The 18,115-nt window shown below is 31.9% G+C and overlaps 1 protein-coding gene across 4 annotated transcripts in view; it reads left to right on the top strand.

Moving 5' to 3' along the window:
- PRKACB (protein kinase cAMP-activated catalytic subunit beta) overlaps window positions 1-18,115 on the top strand; it is a 116,851-nt gene that overhangs the window by 77,776 nt on the left and 20,960 nt on the right. For all 4 annotated transcript variants that reach the window (XM_031465478.2, XM_010987145.3, XM_010987147.3 and 1 more), the window contains exons 2-7: window positions 1,798-1,859; window positions 3,971-4,099; window positions 10,985-11,083; window positions 12,123-12,205; window positions 14,958-15,084; window positions 15,958-16,053. In XM_031465478.2, the coding sequence (XP_031321338.2) occupies window positions 1,798-1,859; window positions 3,971-4,099; window positions 10,985-11,083; window positions 12,123-12,205; window positions 14,958-15,084; window positions 15,958-16,053 (596 nt within the window). The remainder of the gene's footprint in view (window positions 1-1,797; window positions 1,860-3,970; window positions 4,100-10,984; window positions 11,084-12,122; window positions 12,206-14,957; window positions 15,085-15,957; window positions 16,054-18,115) is intronic.

Below are 18,115 nucleotides of genomic sequence, written 5' to 3'. Positions count from 1 at the left end.
TATTTTATAGCTGTCATTTCCAAGTCAGTGCCATGTACAGATATGTCTGCTCCATGCAAAAAAAAAAAAAAAGGAAAAAGAAAATCTTACTTACAAAACCACTCTTCTTCAGTTGTAACTAGTACATTAACTTTTAGAAGTAGGATGACTTGAACCATCCTAAAGTCAAAGAAAATGTAATAATTTTCCACCCCTAAGTCCACCCCCAGAAGTAATTAGATCATATTTGCATAATTAGGTACAATTATTTGATTCATTGTTTTGGTGAATGAGATTTTCATATAATGGAAAGATTCTAATTTTAAAAATTATTTTTCTCAAATTTTCTAGAATAGGTATTTTGAGAGTATTTTACAGCAAAATACAAGTGACAGTTTGTATAAAATAGTAAAGTAATATCTTCAGAAATGCACGCTAGTGTTACATAAAATCTAAGTCTCCACTTGATGCATGTCATCACCATTTTGAAATCTCAAAGCATTTAGAATGCCAACAACTTTCTCATTTAACAATGTTTTGCCAAAGGTACCTCAGTGGGGGTTAAAGGAGGAAATTATAATGTATATTTTAAATGCCTCAGTTTAATACTACTACATCATTAGATGGTCTTATTAAAGAATTTGTGAACTCTTCACTCCCACTTTTAATTTTTTCTTATCATCATCATCATCATTTTTACTACCTCTGAAATAAATATCAGTGTGCCATTTGTTTAGCCTTTTACTATTTCAACATTATTTAAATCTTACTTTCTGTTATTTTTTTCTTTACTTATAGATTCAGATATCAGAGGAATACTGGGAACTTCCCCAGCAAAAAGAAAGACTAAAATAATTACTTCTTGTTTAGTTAGGTTTTGTTCTCATACCTAACTATAGGAACAAGAATACAGTTTGTTAATGCCATTTTCTCTCTCTCTGAAATTTTTTTCCTATTTATTTTTAAAGCCCTGGAGTTGTTTTGTAAACAGAAGTCTTTGTTAATGACTTTGTGGGAAGATAATGAAAAAGAGGAAGCTTTTTACATGATTCTTCATTTAGCAAATCTAAAACTTCAAACCACAGCTCTGTAAAATAATGTGGCCATTATTGATCACTGTATAAACATCTGGTTTTGAATTGCTTTACTTTAGTTTACATTTTAAATTAGGCATTTAGTTTTGTTCCAGATTTAGAATGAGATTTTTAAGCTATTTGGGTTTTTTGTTTGTGGTTTATTCTGTTTTGTTTTTGTCTTTGTGGCCATTCTTTGTGTTACTCCGTGGTTTTTCCTTTTTCTCTCTACCTTTAGTAGAGAAGACAAATCTAATAATATAAATCATTATACCTGAAAACAGCCTTTTATTAAAATCAGTTATTTTTGAAACTCCATAAATCAACAAAGTTCTCCCAGTGTTTTCAGTTCTTATGTTTAAAGGTTCTGTTAATACCACTCCTGGTTTATTTTTTTTACGATCAATATTTTGTCATGGATTGATTTCTAACTTTTTTCGTTACTTTCAGATGTGTTTTCAGGAACAGTATTTTTATTATCAGATTTGAAATTATCAAAGTGATCTCCATGTAGGAGTGTATTAGATATTCTTAGAAACTTGAGAAAATGTTTGCTGCTTCTTTAAAGAAATTTAAATAGCTCTCTAGTGTATCATGGTTGTGAATACATGTTTCATGGCAACCATAGTTGGCCTAAGTCTTTGTTTTTTAAGCAAGTATAGTTATATGTAAAATATTTATATATGCAATGTAAATATTCTTACAAGTCATAATTTGTGTTTTGGTTTTTTTAATATGTTTTCAGTGAAAGAGTTTCTAGCCAAAGCCAAAGAAGACTTTTTAAAAAAATGGGAAAATCCTGCTCCGGTAAGGAATATCTTTAATTTTCTGTAATTTAAAAATCCTGTGTTGAGTAAAATCATGACTCTTGCCCAAATAATTTACTACTTCAGAAAGCTTAATTTTCAAGTAGCATTAATAAATGTAAGCTTAACATGAGAATCTTGCCATAACATTATATTTTGATTTATTAATAATTTTATTTATACCTAAATTGGAGTGGGAACTAATTTCCAGGATGATACCTGATTACAAATTTTGATACTAATTCCAAACTGTTACAGAATGTTGATATTTCTGATACTTTCTAATATTATACTAATTTTGATTTGTCTTTGATAGCATATTTATTATTTTTATTATGACAGTAGGGATCACACTGTGCAGCTTCAAATTCTTAATCACAAACACTTGGCTATTGACAACATATCAAGTACACAAGGATCCTTTCATAAATGTTTTGATGTGTTAAGTTCTATATAATTTAAGTACTTTAGATCTTAACTAAGATCTAAAACCTGTATATAAAAAGAGCTTTCTGTACTTGCCAAAAAAAATTTTTGCATCTATTTTTATAAATATTTAATAAACTTTAATAGTATATTAAATTTTGAAAACCTTTTTTAGCACAAAATCTTTATTTCAAGTATTTTTTTCACTTAAAGATATTTAATTCTAAATAAATGTTATGTTTTGGGAAGATGACATAATTACCAGGATTTAGAGCATGAGCTATAATTTAAAACATAGTCACTCTAGTGATTACAAAACATTAGATATTATCTAACATGAAACATTAAGATAGAGGTAAGGAAGATGGATTATTGTATGAAAAGCAGTGACTAGCAAAAAGAGATGCTCTGTTGTCTATTAATAATGTTTGGTTTCATTATTTGGGAAGTATATTAAACATTTCAATTCATTGTTGTAAATAAACCAGAAATTAAATATTAATCTATAAAATTAATTCTATCAGAATTATAAGGACTTTTTCTATATTGATATAGAATCTCATGGCAATTTAAAATTATTAGAAATGGGAATTAAAATATGTTGAAAACAGATTTTATAAATAAAAACCTAGAGTTACTTGCTTTCTCTGTAATGATTTATTTAGAAGCTATGATGTGTCTCCAAAGGCAAAGTTTGGTTTGCAATAGAGAGTAAATCCAACTACAGTGAATTCCTGTAGTTATCCAGACTCCTTTATTATAAACAAATCATATTGAGTCACAGTTTTATCAAGTTTAACACCGTACAGACTGGCCCTTGGAAATATTATTTCCAAGATTTTATGGGGACCTTTATAATGAAAACCTATTAAATAAATGGGACAGCAATTACTACTTGGTGCTGTTTAGCACATAATTTTTCCTATTAATTTTCAGTTTATTGTGGCAGCAACAAATTCAATAGATTGATGCCTCCAATTCTTTGCTTCCATGTTGTGTAGTGAAAGCCAAAGATGTTTGCTTGTAACAAAGCATCTATTCAAGGAGAAAAAGAGACTGATTATTGTTCTGGGACTCTGACTTTTGGTTATCTGGGTGGGAGTGAGGAACTCTTTTTATCTTAGTGTTACTTTTTAAAGTAACACCTGGTTTTTACAACACCAGAGAGAGAGGCCATTAGGAGCTCTCATGCTGCTATTATCTAGGTCTATAAGCTCGCGTCAGGATAGAAATGAGAAAGTGCTTTCTTCAGATGTAACTCTAGTGAAAAGGTTCTGATCCTCAGCTTATCCATCCACTGCAGTTATTTGCAAGTGCACCGACATTGTGTGCCTTCCGTGATTGCATACTTCTGGTCGGCTTGTAATTATTAAAATATGGAGCTAATTTATCAGAAGTCCAGTACTAGGAATTCATACTGGAAAATGACCTTTCACATTTCAGCTGAGGCTCTTATTTCCTCACATTACTGTTTTGTGATATGTCTCTTTCAAATAGTAGATCCTTTCTTATTCAAAGAAAATATAGAACCAATAACCTCGAATTTCAATAGTTTCGTTGTATTATTTTTAAATGAATAGTTACAGATTATCTATTCTGATAATTTATCACTAAATCTATTATAGTTACCATAGTCTTCTTATGAAAATTTCCGATTTTTAAGTTTATTTTTTCATGTATATGTAGAATAATGCTGGGCTGGAGGACTTTGAAAGGAAAAAAACCCTTGGAACGGGTTCGTTTGGAAGAGTCATGCTGGTGAAACATAAAGCCACTGAGCAGTATTACGCCATGAAGATCTTAGATAAGCAGAAGGTTAGTGTATTCACTGTTATGTACCTGAAAGGTAAACTTCGGTTTTATACTCTAGATAGTTGAACACATGCAATAGAATGACTTACCATGCCATTTAATTTCCATTCCTATTTATTGTGACCATGTGATACACATAGTTAATTGTTTTAATGTATGAAATATTATTTCAGTATTTATACACCGTAGGTATATATATATTTACTAACAAAATATTAAATTCTATATGTAGAGAACAGGCATCTCTACTACACTCTGCCTTGTGGAAAAATACAAGATCAGTTGCTTGATCCTTAGATTGAGCTAACAGAAACTTAGTGATTTTATTCTATGACTTTGTTTAATTGACAATCAAAGCCCTTTTGTTCAACATAATTGAGGTTGTTTAATTTATAATGTAAGTTAAGCAGGGGAAAATTTGAAAACCTACGTACTATCACATATATCAAATTGTTATATTGTACACCTGAAACTAATAATGTTATCTGTCAGTTATATCTTTAAAAAATTAAAAAATAATTTTAAAGCATTTATCATATATTAGTGCTATCTAATGAATTTGGGTATCTGAATTATTCATGCTTTAAATATTAAGCTTCTATTTTCCTAGTAATCCTAATTGAGGGAAAGTAAGAAAAAATGGCAAATCTTGATATATTATCTTATAGATTCTACATTCTCAAGAGTGACATTTTGGTTTACTGGCATATAGATAAGAAAATGGAGGAGACAGTACTGAACTAGTAGTCAGGGTTACAGATAGTAGGTAAACTAATGCTATCCAACAGAAGTATAATATTGGCCACATAGGTAATTGTAAATTTTTTAGTAGCCGCGTTTAAAAAAATAAAAAGAAATAGTTGTAATTAATCTTAATGATAGATTTTATTTAGCCCAATGTATCTAAAATATCATCATTGCAACATATAATTAATATAAATATTAGAGTTGTTTCATATTCTTTTTTGCATACCAAGTTTTCAAAATCTGATTTATATTTCACAATTGCAGTATATCTCCATTCAAATGAGCTACACTTCAAGTGTTAAATAACCACACGTGGCTAGTGGCTACCATATTGGACAACACATCATTAAACTGGTCTGAGGTTTCAATGCAATCTCTACTTGAAAACAAAAAACAAAACTGACATCTAACATGAAAAATTCTCTCTAAAATTAAATACACACATATACACATTTGTGCATCTTTGTTTACTGCCCTCTTTCACATATCTTTTCTAACAGTGCGTCTTGAAAAAATAGTTTAATCACTCTATCCACTAACTCACTTCCTTTTTTTATTGAAGTATAGTTGATTTACAATGTTGTGTTAATTTCTGCTGTACAGCATTGTTATTCATATACGTATATGAATGACTATGCTGAACACCAGAAATTAACACTACATTGTAAGTATATAAATATATATATATATATATATATCCCTTTTCATATTATTTTTCATTATAAGCCACAAGGTATTGAATATAGTTCCCTGTGCTATACAGTAGGACCTTGTTGTTTATCTGTTTTATATATAGTACTTAGTATCTACAAATTCTGAACTCCCAATTTATCCCTCCCAACCTCCTCTGCCCCTTGGTAACCATAAGTTTATTTTCTATGTCTGTGAGTCTGTCTCTGTTTTGTAAATAAATTCATTTGTGTCCTTTTTTTTTTTTAGATTTCATATATAAGTGATATCATATGGTATTTTTCTTTTACTTTCTGGCTTACTTCACTTGGTATGACAATTTCCAGGTCCATTAATGTTGCTGCAAATGGCATTGTTCTTTTTTATGTCTAAGTAGCATTCCTGTGTGTGTGTGTGTGTGCGTGTGCGCGCGCGTGCGCACACGCACATGTGCATGTACCACAACTTCTTTATCTAGTCATTTGTCTGTGGACATTTAGGTTGTTTCCATGTCTTGGCTGTTGTAAATAGAGCTGCTGTGAACACTGGGGTACATGTATCTTTTCACATTAGAGCTTCCTCTGGATACAAGCCCAGGAGTAGGATTGCTGGATCAATCAACTTCCTTTTAATTCTTCAGCCCACAACAATTTAGCTGCCTCCTTCTTTATCTCCTACCTCTTGCTACTCTACTGGAATGATGTTACCAAGGGTCACCAATCCAGTGATGTAATCACCAAGTTCAGCGGGCTTTTTGCTCATCTTACGTGACATTTTAGAGCCTATGATTGTGTTGACCGCTCCCTTGAAACTGTCTTGTCCCTGGACTTCTTGCCTCTCGGGGCTCTTTTTTATATGCCTTTTTGCCTTTTCCTGTTTTCTGTTTGTTTGTTTTGATTTCTTTTTTTTTTTCCTATTTTTAACTTCTGTCTACTCTTCTACTCTTTAAAGATAGCTAATCTTAATCTCTGAACTATGTGCTTGTCCTATTTTCTTGTTCTGTACCCTCTCCCCGTGTGCCCTTGTCTGAGCTTCAGCTCGTCCTTGAGCTCTGCACTCCTAGTTTGAACAATCTGAGCATGGAGCTCTTAGAGATCAACTAATTCTTACCCTAATTGTCCAGGTGGGGTAATTGGATCTCAGAGAGGGTAAGTGACTAGTATACTTGTGTTGCTAGCAAAACAACAATAAAAAAGTGTTTATTCATTTGAAGTGTAACTGACCTGCAATACTATGTTAGTTACAGGTGTACAATATAGTTATTTGGTATCTCTATACATTACAAAATGATCACCACAATGAGTCTAATTACCATCTATCACTATGCAAAGTTATATTATTGACACTATGCTGCATGCTGTACATTTGATCCCTGTGACTCACTTATTTTGTAACTGTAAGTTTGTATCTGTTAACCCCCCATACCTATATCACTCATTCCCCCATCCCCCTCCCCTCTCAGTTTCCATATCTATGATTCTGTTTTGTTTGGTCATTCATTTTGTTATTTAGAGTCTACATATAAGTGAAATCATATGGTATTTTTCTTTGACTAATTTTACTTAGCATAATACCCTCATACCCTGTAGGTCCATCCATGTTGCTGCAAATGGCAAGATTTCCTTCTTTTTTGTGGCTGAGTATGTTCCATTTTATATTCTGTCTTTTTTATCTATCCATCTATCAATGGACACTTAGTTTGCTTCTGCATATCTTGGCTATTATTGTAAGTAATGCTGCAGTGAGCATAGAGTTGCATATATCTTTTTGAATTAATGTTTTTGTGTTCTTTGGAAAAATACCCAGAAGTGGAATTGCTGAATCATATGGTAGTTCTACTTTTAGGTTTTTGAGGAACCTCTGAACTATTTTCCATAGTGATGGTACCAATATACATTCCCAACAACAGTGTATGAAGGTTCCCTTTTCTCTACATCCTTGCACTTGTTATTTGTGTCTTTTTGATAATAGCCGTTCTGACAGGCATGAGGTGATACTGTGATTTTGATTTGCATTTCCCTGATGATTGGTGATGTCAAGCATTTTTTCGTGTGCCTTTTGGCCACCTGTATGTCTTTGGAAAATTGTCTGTTCAGGTCCTCTGTCTGGTTTTTAATCGGTTTGTTTTTTTTGATGTTGAGTTGTATGAGTTTGTTTGTTTTGTTTTCTTTTAGGGTATTAACCCCTTATCAGATATATTGTTTGCAAATATCTTCTCCCATTCAGTAGGCTGCCTTTTCATTTTGTTCATCGTTTCCTTCACTGTGCAGAAGCACAGTAGCATCTTAAGACTTTCCACCTTGTGCTAATTCACCCTCCTCATTACCAACAAAGTTTTTTTTAACCATATCATATTCTTTCACTTACTCAGAAAGTTTCGTGATGTTTATTAAATGAAATCAGTCTCATTCACACAGTTCCTCTATATGTCCTCTATTCTCTACTTCTCTGATTGAAACTGGACTCACAGGAATATTTGGTGCTATGCTGAGTGGTACAGGGTAGTATGTGATGATCCGTGGCCTGTCTTCCTTATTAATAACTTCTCAAATGTTTGGCTAAAATAAGCCAACTGATGAGTAATCATTTATAAATACTTTTAAATATATGTATTTAAAGTGACAGAAATACTAAGAAGTAAATATAAATTTTATTTGAATTGTGAAAATAAAACATGGACTGTACCTGTACTCCCAGGGGTATTTGTTAATTTTTCTCTGCCATTTTGGTATACTTCATTACCAAATTTTGAGACGCATTGTCCTAAGCTATAACCAAAAGGAGTTAGCCATCAGACTTACCTTTTTTCCTTCCAGTTTTATTGATACATAATTGACATATGGCACTGTATAAGTAATTATTTGATTTATATAATAACATCATGAAATGTTTACCATAAGTTTAATGAATATTCATCATCTCATAGAGACAACATAAAAGAAAAAGGAAAAAATGTTTTTCCTTATGATAAGAACTCTTACAGTTTACTCTCAGCAGCTTTCATGTATAACATACAGCAGTGTTAATTATAATTGTCATGTTATCCATTATGTCTCTAGTATTTATTTATTTATAAGTTTATAAGGCTTATTTCATATTTTACCCCATCCAGGTAATGGTTCTGGGTATTAACCCTGACTGCAGTACTCCTCTGTCTTTTCCTGATGTTTGTTATCTGTCCATCTTTAAGACCCAGCCGAGCTCTCACCTTTTTTAATAGATTATAGTAAAGACTGACATTTTTTAGCTTTTTCTTTATGTCAGGCACTTACCATGTACTATGCTACACAGTCACTTTCAAAGTAAGCATTATTACTGTCATCAGCGATGTTAGATGAAGAGTCTGGGACTCAGACAGATTATGTCTAGGCCTGATATTAACATTTTCTCCTCTGAACACTTAGAACTCTCACTTGGCAGTTATTCACATACTGTTATTCACATATTTATGCATCATACTGCCAAGTAGATTTTATGCAGCATGAAGGCAGATGCTTTCTTGTCTTTATCTCCATTGCACTTACTAGTAGTATGCCTTGTATGTAGCAGGTGTGCACATTTAAAAGTAAATTAGATTTTAATTAGTTAATTTTAAAAATTAAGTTAATTTAAAAATTAACTACCATATTTGCTTTGCCAGCTCATATAGCTTAGGTTCATTTTAATTGTTATGCTCCCACACGTGTAGTGGGCTTAGCAAGGACATAATGTAGGAAGCCTCTCTGTTGCAGATTTCATTACTTATTTTACAAAGTAACACATTGTTTATGTTTAACTAAAAACCTGCTATATCATAATATATAAAAGTAAACACTGGTACATCTAGACAATGGAATATTATTCAGTGCTAAGAAGAAATGAGCTGTCAAGCCATTATGAAGCATGTGGGAAACTTAAATGCATATTGCTAAGTGAAAGAAGCCAATCTGAAAAGGCTACATATTATGTGATTCCAACTATGTGACATTCTGGAAAAGGTGAAACTATCCAGACAGTAAAAAGATTGATGGTCACCTGGGTTTGGTGGGAAGGAAAGGATGAATAGGTGGGGCACAGGAGATTTTTAGAGCAGAGAAACTACTCTATCTGTTATTATAATGGTGGGTAGGTCATTATACATTTGCTCAAACTCACAGAATGCAACACCAAGAGTGAACCCTAATGTAACTATGGACTCTGGGTGATAATGATAGGTCAGTGGAGGTTTAATGTCCTACTTTGGTGGGGAATGTTGATAATGGGGGAAACTATGCATGTGTAGGGGCAGGAGATATATGGAAAATCTCTAAAGTTTTTGTTCATTTCTGCTGTGAACCTGAAACTGCTAAAAAAAAAAAAAGTATTAATAAAAAGTAAACATAAAGTTCAACAGTAATTCTCCAGCTAATGTTATATAATTTATTGTGATAAGTATGGACTAATTGGTTCTGAAACTAGTTAAATGTGGACAGTAGTGATCCAGCCACTTCAGTGTTCAGGTGAAAAAACAACTGAAGTCCAAAGAATTGAAATAACATCTGTGTCACAAACAAAACTGGTTGACTAGAAGGCTCAGATTAGAACACAGGTCTTCTGACTCAGTTATTCTTTGCCCAGCATTATTTTTATGCTATAATTTTTATATTCTAAATTATGGGATGATATCTTTAATTACCTACCTTATTTATGTTCAACTTCTTGAATCCTGTGACTGCTCCACACTGACAGCATACCTCTATCAAGAAAAAAATGCCTCCTTCTAATGATTTACACATATACAAGACAGTTTGTTTCCTTAGCTAAGGTCACCTTTTTTCTTAAATTCAAAATCTAATCACATGTGGGATAGAATCACAGTCTCTATGAAGTCAAGATAAGATGCATTCCATACTATGTACCTGATTGATTAGACAATCCAGTGGAAGCTTGATTAATTCAAAACAACCTATTATAAAAGCATAGTCATTTTTTGTCAATATTATGTTATTATGTGAATTGAATTTTTAGGATTTGTTCTTGTATTTATTCAGATATTATGAAATTAATAGATTGTTCTATTTTATCCACTGTTTTTTAATTGTTGGTTTTTCCTCTGTCTTTAATTTCCTTCCTTATCTCCTCAAGATTTAAAATCAATACCTGCTTAGTACAGTAATTTGTGGCAACTCTTTTAGTGGACTAGAAGTTGTGAGCTAAGTATTTTCACATATTAATTTTTAAGTAATTTATTATGGGTTTCTTTCTTCTTGGCACTTGTTTCTTGACTGAAGTTTATAGTTGACCTTAAGACCAAGTTTTACCCCTCTGTTAGGTTTTTTTTTTTATTTGAATCTGACAAGCCTAATTGATGGCTATTATTGTTGTCTTTGTTCAAGTCTAGTAACAATTTTGCTTATCCAGGTTCATTATTATATGGAAAGCTTTTCAAAAAATATATAGTAACCTTTAAATTTTCTTCAAACACATTAAATATATTTTTTCTCTCAATTACAGGTTGTTAAACTGAAGCAAATAGAGCATACTTTGAATGAAAAAAGAATATTACAGGCAGTGAATTTTCCTTTTCTTGTTCGACTGGAGTATTCTTTTAAGGTAAATTTTACTTTTATCCAAATGAAATGTTTTCAAACTGATATTTTTTTAAAATATAAAGCTATAATAGGACTCTAAACTAGATGATAAACCTAGAGAATATGAATAAACAAAATAAGTAACACATTTAGATTTTATGTAATTAAATCCTGTTGTGCTTAAAGACAGGTGGCATTTGAAAAGGTTTTGGTTCTCCTTGAGGAAATTGTTGAAGGTAATGTGTAGTTTTTCATGAGATAGTATTATAAAATCAAGAATTTCAGTTTTTCAGAGTTCATAGTAAAATCTTATTATGCATATCTTACACTCATACAAATGAATACACCTGCCTACCTTTGAAGCAGAGTAGTCTTTGGCCCTTAAGTGCCTCATAATGTTGCACAAGATTTATTCTTTAGATTGGCAGCTTTCCAGCTTTTTGGAATGATTTACTTGGTATCTCTGCCAGTTGATTTATATGAAACATTTTAGCCTTTTTTCTTTTTCCTCCTTTACTCTTCTTTTTTTTTTAATGGAGGCACTAGGAATAGAACCCAGGACCTCACACATGCTAAGCACGTGCTCTACCACTGAGCTACATCCACCTCCTCCTCCTTTATTCTTTAAATCAGATGAAGACCTGTGTATTTAGGATGATGTTAAAAATCATTAATCTCTCTGACCTTTTTTGGTACATAAAATGTAATATTCTTACTTTTTCAAATTGTTTTTTAACTTTTGCTTATACTTTAGCAGTAAATCATTGTCACAATGTTTAACTGTTCAAGAATTATGTGTTCCCTGTGAGATCAGGAACAGGAAACATCCCAGACTAATCTGTGGCAGGAATACTAAAGGAAGAAGAAAAATACGTGCCCTGGTGTGGAAAAGTTAGAGCATTTTCCATTTATTCTCTGTTTCCCAATGTTAATAGTCTGTCAGATAGATTTTTTAATTTGTCTTTTTTTAATTGAACATTGGCATTATCTTAAAATATTTTCTTGAGAAATAATCTAGGTTTCATAATTTTGATTTATTTATCCTTTCTATTTGTTCCTAGGATAATTCTAATTTATACATGGTTATGGAATATGTCCCTGGTGGTGAAATGTTTTCACATCTAAGGAGAATTGGAAGATTCAGGTAAATAGTAATTTATGCTCATCAAATCTTTATATGCTGTGTATTTGTTTTAAATCAAAATTTTAAGTTTTTGTCAGTGCTAAAAATGTATTTCATTTAATTTAGTAATATTTTAGCTGCATGAATAATTGGTGGAAATATTAATAAGAGGCCATACCATACTGAGTTTTAAAAATTAAGTAAAAACACTGTGATAGCAATGTAAATATTCTTCCAAAATACCAATGGTAGGTCCATTATTTGAAGAATTTCCAGATATTACAAACATTAATTCAATTTAAACCTGTATTTATTGAACAAATATTAATAATACATCTCTGGGGAAGAGGTTTGTCTAAGGGTGAAGATAAGAAGGGAATATATAGAAAAGGTAATCATGGGATCATAGTGATGAGATTATGAGTTTGTTTTGTACAAGTTTAATTCTCCTTAGCATTGTTGCCATGCTGAGTTTTAAACATCTGTATGTAATTTTAAAAGAGTTTGTACCTTATCATTAGGTTATTACTAATAAGTTTACACAGTTATTGAAATAGTTTATAGATTCTGTTAGCTTTACCTATGTGTAATAGTTTGTAAGCTCCTACTGTTTGTTAATAATCACTATTAGAATGAAGCTGAAACCAAGAGCAGGTCCAGCTTCATTCAGTACATTATATATTGGCATAATTTAAATATCAGTATGAATTCAAATGGGATTGAAGATGGTAATTCAGTTCATAAAGAGATGATGATAGACTCGAATTACATCAGATCATGTTCAGTAATGGGCCATCGTGAGAGTTATTTTAGTTACTGGAGGCCTAAGCCAAAATTCACTTACTGACTTATTATCTTTCAGGCTCCTAATATGGGTCAGGCACTGTGCTAATACAGAGTAGCTTCTGTTCATCTTAATAATTTTCTTTCACCTCCTGTTATCCTTTCCAACACACCTTGTCCAAGCAGGCTCAGAATCCTCATATTGCCCTGTGATAATTTAAAGTTTTACACTGAAGTACCACACCTAAACCTTTCTTCAAAAAATATTTTGTCCATTCTGTAATAACTAATATCTTTCCTTTGCAACTCCCCACACTCTTATTTAATACTTGACTTGATAGTAAGAGGAAAGCAAGTTGATTGATGTAATTTACACAGAGGCACTGTATTTAACCTTTCACATGTACTACACACACACACACACACACACACACACACACACACTTGGAAGGTTGCTAACTCCTACCTTAGAAGCTTTGAGGTGATGGGAAGACTAAGTTATTGTTGAGCATGGCTCTAATCAGAATCAATTCTCTACATAAATAGTAACTGTCTAGACTTGAAGTTGCTACAGCATTAAATGTTCCTATAGAATATGTTGCTCTCACCTTTAAACAATTTGATTATAGATCTATGTAATGTTTGTGTACCTCCAATCGAACACCAGTGTGGAGATTAATATAAAATACTGAGTGTATCTTATACTTATGTTGATAAGTATAAGATGGTAAATTCATCTTATATTAACAAATGTATGGAGAAAATAGGATATTTGACCTCCCAGGTCAAACATTTCCAAAATTAGGGATGTATGTTTCAATGACCAGGGTAATTCTTCCAATCTCCCTTTATAGTGCTCTCATTCCTTGTCATACAACATATGGCCTAGCTTGTTACAGTGTTGGCATGGGGCTGGAACTGGAATGGTATTATAAAATTTTGCCACAAAAAAAGTGTTTTTCTTCACATATTCATTTATTCAACAAATATTTGCTGAGCACTTGGTATATATCAGACTAGGACCTTGGAAATATAATGAGTGACAAGCAAAAAGAGCAGCATATACAGTCTTTTTTAGAATTTCTATTCCTGGTGCTAATGGATCAAACTCATGCCAACGATCTTGAGGGAAATTCTATTCATAGTAAGGTTGTTCACTGAGGACATAAATCTGAAAGTCATTGCAATTTATCAGGGGGATTAGCAGAATTCAGCATATACACTAGAAAATGAAACAGAAACACAAACTAGAAAATTGGTACATTCTTTTAGAGAAATACTCAGAATGTGACTTCAAAGTAACAATTAATCTATCAGTTGATCTAATCTATGCATGCAAGAATGCTGTGTATTTACACAAATATGCAGGTTATACTTATGTTTCGGTATCTGTGTAAACATGTATAGTAGGAGATTGGGAAATTCAGACCCCAGGATTGTGTCTGTGATTTCTGAATGGGATTATTGGTATTTTTATTCTTCATTAATAATTCATTATTTTTTTCTACAATGAGCATATGTCACTTTTGTAATAGGAAGAGCCTGGGTAAAATGGCAGAAGTCTGCAGATTAATGCAGTTAAATAAGTACTTAAAGCTTATGAGGAAGGTAGATGGAGCCTATCAACAGCAGCAATGGCCCTGAGAGACAACCTAACTGGCACTTTTCAGTCATTCTCAAGGTCAGACGCATTTATAAAGACATCTTTAATCTTCTAATGTGGCCAATAATAATTTGAATTACAATGACAATCTGAGTATATATTTCTTCAACATCTGCTGCCCACCAGGAATATCAAAGCATTATTTGAAGGTGATTTATAATTTAGTACATACTGGAAAATAACAATATTCTTTGTATATGCTTAAAAGAAAACAAATGTTGTTTGCTCCCAGAATACCTCTACCTTATATTAATTTTTTGCATAATCTACTAATTACTATATATGTTAACCCATTTGACAGAAAATCAATGTTTTGTTTCTTTGTAGTGAACCCCATGCACGGTTCTATGCAGCTCAGATAGTGCTAACATTCGAGTACCTCCATTCACTAGACCTCATCTACAGAGATCTAAAACCTGAAAATCTCTTAATTGACCACCAAGGTTATATCCAGGTATGACTTGAACACATAATGTGTTTGGGAAAACGCTAGGTAAGAAATTGTATGTGTTTAACCACAACTACTAATACTGGATTTTTTTTTTTGAGGGAAACAGCTCTTCCTGATAGCTTAAGTTGAGCTAATAATTCTGTCGCTGTTTACAGAGAACCAGAAATTCCATCAGAGCCTGCTTATCTCTCCCATGATCTATAGCTGTGAACTGAGCAGTCTCCTGCATGAAGAAATAATAGCTAAATTTATGGTGTTCACTTAGTGCCAGGCATTATTCTTAGTGTCTTACATGTATCATCTCTTACTTCTGATAACACTGTGAAGTATAAATCCTATTGTTACCCTCATTTTAAAGTTAATGAAACAGACACAGTGAGGTCACACAGGTAGAGTTAGAATTTGAACTCAGACAGTCTGTTCGATAGTTCGTGCTTTTTAACTCTACAGCGTAGCTGCCAAAAGAGCCCTAGCTACCAGCACTGGACTGGTGACAGTATTTTCTTTCCATTTCTGCTATTAATACAATGTGAGCATTCCTTTTTACTCGGCTATCAATAGATTCTCCCAGTGATGCTTTTATGCTTCTGATGATGTAATTAATGGCAGAGGACATGCTGGATTTAGGGAACACTCCTAGCACTGCTTCATTTTTATTAAAACTAATTTTTTGGTTCATTTGTTTCTCTGAGTTAAGGAAAGGTTTTCCAGCATGGGTTGCTTTAAGTTTCATTCACTAAATAGTAGCATTCATGGATTAATCTCAGTTACATTGACTTATCTTTTTTTATGTTGTTAATTTTAACCCTCATTTTTAACTTTCAACTTAGGTATGATAATGCATTTGTTATGAAATAATTTTTTTTTCTTTCATAGGTCACAGACTTTGGGTTTGCCAAAAGAGTTAAAGGCAGAACTTGGACATTATGTGGCACTCCAGAATATTTGGCTCCAGAAATAATCCTCAGCAAGGTATATTTATAATGTTGCTATGTAAAAAGTAGAAATACACTGCATGCTTCACTGTGTAGTTTTATTTAAAAACAGTTTATTGATCTAATTTGATGTTTATTTAATCTAAATTATGAACTTAAATCTATTGTTCAAAATTAATTGTTTAGAGTCTGCTACTAATCCCATAAACAGTTCATTTTAACTCTGGATCTGAGAGAATTTAGTGTGAGTAAATCTGACCTGTTTTGTGATAACTCACAGAGAAAAAAATGTGACAATGAGTATGTATATGTCCATGAATAACTGAAAAATTGTGCTGAACACTGGAATTTGACACATTGTAGATTTATAAAATTTTTTTAAAATTAAAAAAAAAAAAATCTGACCTGTTTTGAAGCCAAAAGCGTAGCCTTTTCTTAATTATCCCAAATAACAGGAGGGCAGGAAGGCCTTGCTCTGGATCACACCAAGAGGCAAACTAAACATGATATGTGCTGGTTGTCACTTCTTCTTGTTTCAGCTTTACCATTTAAATGAAAGAAATGTGTGTGAATTATTTTTTAAATTTTAGTTTAAAGGAATATTACAGCAGTTGAATACTTACTGTCTTATTGAAGACATTTCTACCTTTCTTTTTTTTTTTATAACTTTATTTTTTTATTTATTTTTGGGGGGAGGTAATTAGGCTTATTTATTTTTATTTACATTTTAATGGAGGTACTGGGGATTGAACCCAGGACCTCGTGCATGCTAGGCATGTGCTCTACCACTGAGCTATACCCTCCCCCCCATTTCTACTTTTCTAAACAATGAAAATATGGTGAGAGAAATTTTTAATCATATCTGAAAAGATGGTTTAACTTCTGTTTTCCTCTCTACTGCCATCCCTTGTTGGAGAAAGCTAAAAAGGAGAAACTGATAATTTCTGGGCACAGACAGGAGCCAGGAAAGGGATAGGATAGATGCCTTTCTTTACACCATACGCTTTTTTTTACTGTACTGTATACATATACTATATATATAGCAAAAGAAATATATATTCCTTGTATGAAGTTTGGAAAATACAAGGAAACAATCAAAAAAACCTATAATTTCACCACCCAGAGGCAGACTTTTTTAAAAAAATTTTTCAATATATTCTTCTATGCATGTTATATTGTGTACAGTTTTATATTCAGCTTTTTTCACTTGAATGATAACAAGTGTGCAAACATAATTTTAATGGCTTATTTGAAAATGTACCATATCATACTTTGCCATTCTTCTATTGAATATTCAGGTTACTTACTTTTTTTTTCTATTGTAAGTAGATCTGACAAACATCTTTGTGCATAAAACTTTTTCTACATTTCAAATTAATTTTTTAGGATAGATTTCTAGAAATAGAATTACCTGGTCAGAGGGTATGAACATTTTTGAGGCTTTCAATACATACTGCCAAAGGGCTTTCCAAAAAGATTGTAACATTTTACACCCCTCAGCAGTGTTTGAGAGTGTTCCACCACACTTTCTCTACCATTGGGTATTCTTATTTTAAAAATCATTACTAATTTGATAGACAGTAAATGATACCTGAATTACTTTAAGTATCATGTCTTTGTTAGATTTTTTTAATGCTTATTAGCCATTTGGTATTTGTGTATGAATTATTAGTTCATGTCCTTTGTCCATTTATCTATTGGAAGTTAGTTTTTCTTATTGATTTGTTTTAATTTTTTATACCTGAGATATTAAAAGCATCTGGCATACTTACATAAATATTAGCACACAATCTAAAAACTAGAAATCAAAGTTTAGTAAAAAAAAAAAAAGATGACTTTTTTCAACATTACATGCTTTCATTGTAGCAAAAAATAATTGTAATTATATTACTAGTGAGTTGAACTTACAGAATTAAAGCAAAGTTGACCCCTTTCTGTTAGTAAAACAAAGTGCTGTTTCTAGTATACTAGTCTCTGTTTTTAGAAACATACAAAATCAGAAAATAAAAAGAAAAAAACTATAGTATTATATTTTAGCAATAATTTGTAATTTTAATAGTTTATAAAGCTAAAATTTTGACAGAAGAGTTGGGATATGG

The sequence above is a fragment of the Camelus dromedarius genome, chromosome 14 (assembly GCF_036321535.1).
Source record: "Camelus dromedarius isolate mCamDro1 chromosome 14, mCamDro1.pat, whole genome shotgun sequence".
Classification (NCBI taxonomy): Eukaryota; Metazoa; Chordata; class Mammalia; order Artiodactyla; family Camelidae; genus Camelus; species Camelus dromedarius.
Note: the sequence above shows the minus strand (reverse complement) of the source record. Positions and strands in the feature narration are given on the sequence as shown.